Here is a 7146-nt window from a genome sequence, read left to right as displayed (position 1 = left end):
GTGTGGCACTGTTAGAGTGCAATTTTTAGACTCACACTAATCTTCACCTACACCACAACCACTTCACGTGCGCCACAATCACTTCACTTCATGTGTTATGATGTCGGTGAAAGGGACATAGTGTGAACATTAAGGGGTGATATTATGCCACCAGGTGTGAGTGGATTAGCCACTTTGGGACACTTCCCGTGTCCACCTAGATGTGCGCTGCACAGATCAGTCTAGCAGCCTTCCCAGTGGACTGTAGCACATGTTGCTTATCACATCCATCAAACAGCTAGTGGACACGCCCACTTGTGATGTCACTAAAATACAGGAAAAGCCAGACTTTCTAAAGGGCTTGTAATGGCTATTCACACCCACACCTGGTGGGGCATGATATCCCCCTTAAAGAATACCAACGAAGGCTCTGTTTCAGCACACTGAAATCCTAAAAAATCGATGGCCGGGAAAGTTTTGTGCCGCATTCAAGGTCTGGCACTTGTGTGTATACTTCCATAAGGAAACAGGGATACGATACGATACAACTTTATAATCCCCCGTAGGAGAAATGGATGGAATCACCTTCTTTACGAATATGAGTGTAAATATGTGGCACACACATCGGCACTGGTGTGACTGGAGTCCAGCTGTAGCGTATGTGCTATTGTGTGTGTGTGTGTGTGTGTGTGTGTGTGTGTCTATATGTGTGTCTGTGTGTCTGTTCGCCTGTGTGCGGTACGGTGTGCGTGCGTGTGTGTGCGTGTGTGTGCGTGAGCGTGTGTGTGTGTGTGTGTGTGTGTGTGTGTGTCTGTGTCTATATGTGTTTGGTGCGGTACGGTGTGTGTGTGTGCACGTGTGTGTGTGTCTGTTCGTCTGTGTGTCTGTGTGTGTGTGCGTGCTTGTGTGTGTGTCTGTGTGTGTGTGTGTGTGTGTGTGTGCATGCTTGTGTGTGTGTCTGTGTGTGTGTGTGTGTGTGTGTGCCTGCTTGTGTGTGTGTGTGTGTGTGTGTGTGTGTGTGTGTGTGTGTGTGTACCTGCGCCGGGTAGTCAAACAGCCACTGCTCCCGGGGTTTGTCCTCGTAGGCGACCACCGCCTCCGTCATCTCGTGCCGCACGGTGGAGCGCATGCTCTCCAGGACGCGGTTCAGCCAGGCCTCCACCTCCACGTACACACACACACGGGCACACACACACACACACACACACGCACACGCGCACACACACACACACGGGCACAGGCACACACACACGCATGCACACACACACATGCACACGCACACAGACACACACACACACACGCACACACACACACACACACATGCACGCACACACACACACACAAGCAGCGCAGAACAGGGAGGGGGGGTGAGGAGGAAATAGTGTCTGTGAGTCCCCTGAACTGTACTGGTCCCCCCTGCCTCCCTCTCCCATGCCTCTCCCCCTTTTCCTCCCCCCCTCTCCCTCCCCCTCCCCCCTCCCGCTGCCTATGTCTTATCAACGGGAGCTAATGAGGTCATTAATAAGCATTAGAGCTGGAGCAGGACTGAGGAAGGTACACACACGCCGCGGCCGTAATGGGAAACGTGCGCGCCGGGCCCCTCATCAGCCTGGAGGGCCCCGCCGCCGACTCAATTTCATTTGTCGCTTTGAATTATTCCTCCGTTTCCGTTTAAAATCCGGACCACGCTCCGTGGCGGCGGTGGCGGTGGCCATATTCAGGCAAACGTCGATGTCAATTATCTCACCGACTAATATCGACGAGTGATTTAATTTTATTGGACCAACGGGGAGGAAACCGGGGGGAAGCCATTTTCCCGCCACTTCCCTTTGTGTCGTGCGGCCGTTATCGGGGAGCGTTTCTGGAACAAAGACGGGGGGCATACGTCTGACCGTGGTCGTGGTGTTCACCCTATCAGCGCGGCCCTACCTGTCCGCTGCAGTCGCAGGGCTGGTTGAAGGCCACGTACTCGTCCTCCTTGCTGTACATGCCCCGCCCCGTGTCCGTGGAGTTCCCCTCGCCGTCCTTCTCAAAGCACATCTTGGCCACGTTGTCAAACAGCTTGGACAGATGCTTCTGGACCTGAGCACGCGCAGGCATGCACACAAACACACACACACATGCGCACGCACAAGCACACACGCACACGCACACACACACAAGCACACACACACACACACACACACACAAGCACACACACACACACACACACACACACACAATGCAGCCAGAAGTCATTACATATATTAACATTTTATCATTGATTTTCAACGACACGTGGGAGGCAGAGTGGGCTCTGTGGCCATGTTTGCCTCATTGTGCTCACAGTGCTTTAGTTAAAACACAAGAGTCCTTTATTTAAGGTGGAATAAGAGATGACTTGTATCGACCGTGGTCCTAAGCACTGGCGGCATTGCAGCCAACGCATGTACAACAGTGCCCCCCTGTGGTCAGGGTGGGGCACAGCACAGAAAAAAACAAACACTGCATTCCGATGCAGTGTTAGTTAACAGTGGCTCAGTTCTCGGTTATCCTCCCAACATTTACTTAAACAGAAGCTCAGTTGAGTCTAAGAGCTCTTTTTTTGTTTTACAGATAGTGACATAAAGGTGAATAAATAAACACAAGGAGTACCTTATGAGAATGATAAAATAATACATAAATACATAATGTACGACGGTTACATGCCTAAGACACTAGAAGATCAGTTGAACAGTAATCACAGTCCACAGCCAGTGGACTGGTAGTGTTTTAGTACCACTCTGTTCTGACCTGCTGTGGGTTGGTTAGTAGGTTATGTGTGGGTTGGTTACTAGGTTATGTGTGGGTTGGTTACTAGGTTATGTGTGTGTTGGTTAGTAGGTTATGTGTGGGTCGGTTAGTAGTTTATGTTCAGACCTGCTGTGGGTTGGTTAGTAGGTTATGTGTGGGTTGGTTAGTACGTCTACGCTCTGACCTGCTGTGGGTTGGTTAGTAGGTTATGTGTGGTTTGGTTAGTAGGTTATGTGTGGGTTAGTTAGTAGGTCTACGCTCTGACCTGCTGTGGGTTGGTTAGTAGGTTATGTGTGGGTTGGTTAGTAGGTTATGTGTGGGTTGGTTAGTAGGTTATGTGTGTGTTGGTTAGTAGGTCTACGCTCTGACCTGCTGTGGGTTGGTTAGTAGGTTATGTGTGGGTTGGTTAGTAGGTTATGTGTGGGTTGGTTAGTAGGTTATGTGTGTGTTGGTTAGTAGGTCTACGCTCTGACCTGCTGTGGGTTGGTTAGTAGGTTATGTGTGGGTTGGTTAGTAGGTTATGTGTGTGTTGGTTAGTAGGTTATGTGTGGGTTGGTTAGTAGGTTATGTGTGGGTTGGTTAGTAGGTTATGTGTGGGTTGGTTAGTAGGTTATGTGTGTGTTGGTTAGTAGGTCTACGCTCTGACCTGCTGTGGGTTGGTTAGTAGCTTATGTGTGGGTTGGTTAGTAGGTTATGTGTGGGTTGGTTAGTAGGTCTACGCTCTGACCTGCTGTGGGTTGGTTAGTAGGTTATGTGTGGGTTGGTTAGTAGGTTATGTGTGTGTTGGTTAGTAGGTCTACGCTCTGACCTGCTGTGGGTTGGTTAGTAGGTTATGTGTGGGTTGGTTAGTAGGTTATGTGTGGGTTGGTTAGTAGGTTATGTGTGGGTTGGTTAGTAGGTTATGTGTGGGTTGGTTAGTAGGTCTACGCTCTGACCTTCTGTGGGTTGGTTAGTAGCTTATGTGTGGGTTGGTTAGTAGGTTATGTGTGGGTTGGTTAGTAGGTTATGTGTGGGTTGGTTAGTAGGTTATGTGTGGGTTGGTTAGTAGGTTATGTGTGGGTTGGTTAGTAGGTCTGCTCTGACCTGCTGGGGGTTGGTTAGTAGGTTATGTGTGGGTTGGTTAGTAGGTTATGTGTGGGTTGGTTAGTAGGTTATGTGTGGGTTGGTTAGTAGGTCTGCTCTGACCTGCTGGGGGTTGGTTAGTAGGTTATGTGTGGGTTAGTTAGTAGGTTATGTGTGGGTTGGTTAGTAGGTTATGTGTGGGTTGGTTAGTAGGTTATGTGTGTGTTGGTTAGTAGGTCTACGCTCTGACCTGCTGTGGGTTGGTTAGTAGGTTATGTGTGGGTTGGTTAGTAGGTTATGTGTGGGTTGGTTAGTAGGTTATGTGTGGGTTGGTTAGTAGCTTATGTGTGGGTTGGTTAGTAGGTCTGCTCTGACCTGCTGGGGGTTGGTTCCGTTGGACAGGATGTCCAGCAGGTCGGCTGAGGAGATGAAGTAGAAGCGGGGGAAGGCCAGGCGCTTGGTGTCCAGGTACTCAGCCAGAGCCTTCTCACACATGGACAGCCTGACCGCAACACACGCTCACAGCAATCAGTGTGCGTGTGTGTGTGTGCGTGCATGCGTGCGTGCGTGTGTGCGTGTGTTATATAATAGTTTTCAAAGGTGCACGTCTGTCTCTGCAGGTCTGGTTTGCATGAATTTGTGTGAGGGCACACACACACACAACAACACACAAACACACACGCACGTGTATGTGTGTGTGTATGCATGTGCATGTGCATATGCGCATATGAATGTGTGTATGTACATGTGCATATGCGCATGCGCACGTGTGTGTGTGTGTGTTCGTGGCTGCCTGTACGCATATAAGTCGGCCATTAAGTGTCAAGCAGGTCCAAATGGATGCAGCCCATGCAATCTAATTGCACCCACTCTAATAGATTGATGGAGGAACAACACACATTTACACACACACACACACACACACACACGCACACACACACACGCACACACACACACACACACACCGATGCGAGGATCACCTGGTCTGGATGTCCTCTAGCGTGCCGAACAGCCCCGCCTTATTGGTCGCCTCCACCACGTTGGGCGTTTTACGGCCGTCGGCCGCCAGCTCTTTGAAATCGGCATCAATCCCATCGAAGCGCCTGGAGTCCTGCAGGGGGTTGGGTTTGGAAGCCGTGCCATGGGAAGAGAGGAGGAGAGGGGGAGGGAGCGGGAGGGAGAAGAAAGGGAGAGAGAGAGAGGGAAGGAGCGAGGGAGGGAGAAAGGGAGAGGAAGAGAGGGAAGGAGGTAGGGAGGTAGAAAGGGAGAGCGAGAATTGGGAGGAGGGAGAGAGACGGAGAGGGAGAATGAGTGATTCGGCGAGAGAATTAGAGAGGCTTGATAGCCAACATCTGGGTTGAAGTCCAACATCAGGCCCACGGGGGCAATTAGGGAACATGCAATCCCCGTTTGGTGAAGAAGCACGTAATGGATCCTTAATTAACAAACAAGTAGAGTACAAGAGTACAAGAAGTTGCTTCGTTGCAGGCCCCACACCTGCATGTATGTGTATAAACGTGTGCTTAGTGTGTGCTCAGTGTATGTATGTATGTCTGTATGTATGTCTGTATGTATGCACGTGTGTATAGTTTGTGTATTTCCCTGTTACTCAGGTCTGCGTGTGGTAACTAATGGGCTGATTAATAGTAATGTATTTAAAGTGAATCACAAGTTACTAGGGTGCAAAGGGATGCATTAAATTTGCTTGAAACGTTTCACGAGCAGCGAAGAAATGTTACAGCATTCTGAACCAAATGTTAGAATTTCCAAAACATTAAGCAGCTAACTATCCATATGTGTGCTTGATAAATTACCTAAACAGCAAATCTATTATCAGAATTGTGTGTTAATTTTTTTGTCAATCCACTAATCGATGAATTGACCTATTATGTTTGTGTGTGTGTGTGTGTGTGTGTGTTTGTGTGTGTTAGTGAGTCAGTGTGAGTAAGTGAGTCAGTGTGAGTGAGTGAGTGAGTGAATAAGTGTGAGTGTGTGAGTGAGCTCATGAATGTGTCTGTGTGTGCGTGCGTGCATGTGTGTGTCTGTGTGTGTGTGTGTGTGTGTGAGCCCATGTGTGTGTGTGCGTGAGCCCATGTGTGTGTGTGTGAGGCTGTGTGTGTGTGTCTCAGTGAACCTCAGGCAGCTGTGAGCGGATGTCCTCGGAGCCGATGAAGATGCTCTCCAGGTGGGTCCAGTTCCGCTGCACCTCGAACCAGATGGAGATGACCGAGTCGGCCACGGACAGCTTGCGCTGCCAGGCCGACACCTCCTCCAGGAAGTGGTCGATGTACTTGGAGGACATGAGGTTCTGGAGCTGCACCTGCAGGGGTCCACCACCAGGGGTTCAGGTAGAGCCAGTCACGGAGGGAGTCACTGGAAAGCTTGGCCTACACAACCTTTTCTCATCAAAAATTACGATTGCACTTTTGTTCAAACTCATTTGTTTGACACTTTTTTCAAAATTACGACCGCAATGACAGCTTGCGGGCCCTATTTAGACGGTCTAAAACGCAAGTTTGAAGCGCAAAACGGAAGTAGCTTTGTGGGCGGTTCCATGGCGCTGTTGCTATTATGACGGAGGAAAAATGACTCTTGCGCCCGACACAAATCTGAAATGGGTTGGTCTGAAACCCGTAGGTGTGTTTTTGGCGTAAGGTGCAATAAACCAATGAGAGTTCCATCTCCCATCCCCTTTAAGAGCCAGCGCATTTTGACTTGACAAGTTGATATTTTGACAGCGCGTTTGCAGTCTCCACTGAGACAGATGCATGACCACATGAATTTCAAACTTCAAATGGCTCAGTGTCAATAGCGTTTTCTTCTCCAACTTCAGAAAGTTGACTTCTGAGTCATCACGGAAATTTCGGCAATTAGAACTTAACACATATATGATATAACCTGTGGCCGCAACTGTGGATCTTTTTAATGATATGCGGCAATACATTAACAAACATTGTTTGTTACCAGTATTGTATACATTATCGTTATCGACTTGTGTTCATAATATGCATGTGTCCCCCCGTTAATATACATCGCCATGGACTTTATTATGCGTTACTTACGTGTTTAGTTTGCGTGTGTTTAAACAGATGGGTGCGCACACACACACGCGCCAAGCATCACCCGCATTCATTCATTCTTTTAAACACTCACTCGCGGTAAAACTATGTTTTCTCATGATCAAATACTCATCAATCCTAAAAGTTATATGGGCTTGTAAACGATGTCTGTGTCAAGAAAATATGTGTTTGCGGTGTTTGCAGAGTCATTGATTTAAAAGTATAACTTCTTACCGCTGTATCATTCTTTCCCAAATCATTTAACCAACCATTT

The 7146-nt window shown here is 48.6% G+C and overlaps 1 protein-coding gene across 1 annotated transcript in view; it reads right to left on the bottom strand.

Annotated features, from left to right (window-relative positions):
* Positions 1-7146, bottom strand: part of dnah9 (dynein, axonemal, heavy chain 9) — a gene marked incomplete at its 3' end in the record, with an annotated part of 148941 nt that overhangs the window by 111697 nt on the left and 30098 nt on the right. The window contains exons 27-32 of the mRNA XM_084485520.1: positions 5948-6133; positions 4794-4924; positions 4189-4315; positions 1909-2061; positions 1016-1141; positions 38-47 (exon numbers count right to left, since the gene is read on the bottom strand). Coding sequence (XP_084341646.1) covers positions 38-47; positions 1016-1141; positions 1909-2061; positions 4189-4315; positions 4794-4924; positions 5948-6133 — 733 coding nt within the window. The remainder of the gene's footprint in view (positions 1-37; positions 48-1015; positions 1142-1908; positions 2062-4188; positions 4316-4793; positions 4925-5947; positions 6134-7146) is intronic.

Source organism: Micromesistius poutassou, assembly GCF_964030765.1.
Source record: "Micromesistius poutassou genome assembly, chromosome: 21".
Classification (NCBI taxonomy): Eukaryota; Metazoa; Chordata; class Actinopteri; order Gadiformes; family Gadidae; genus Micromesistius; species Micromesistius poutassou.
The sequence above is the reverse complement of the archived record's forward strand: the minus strand, read 5'-3'. Positions and strand labels throughout refer to the sequence as shown.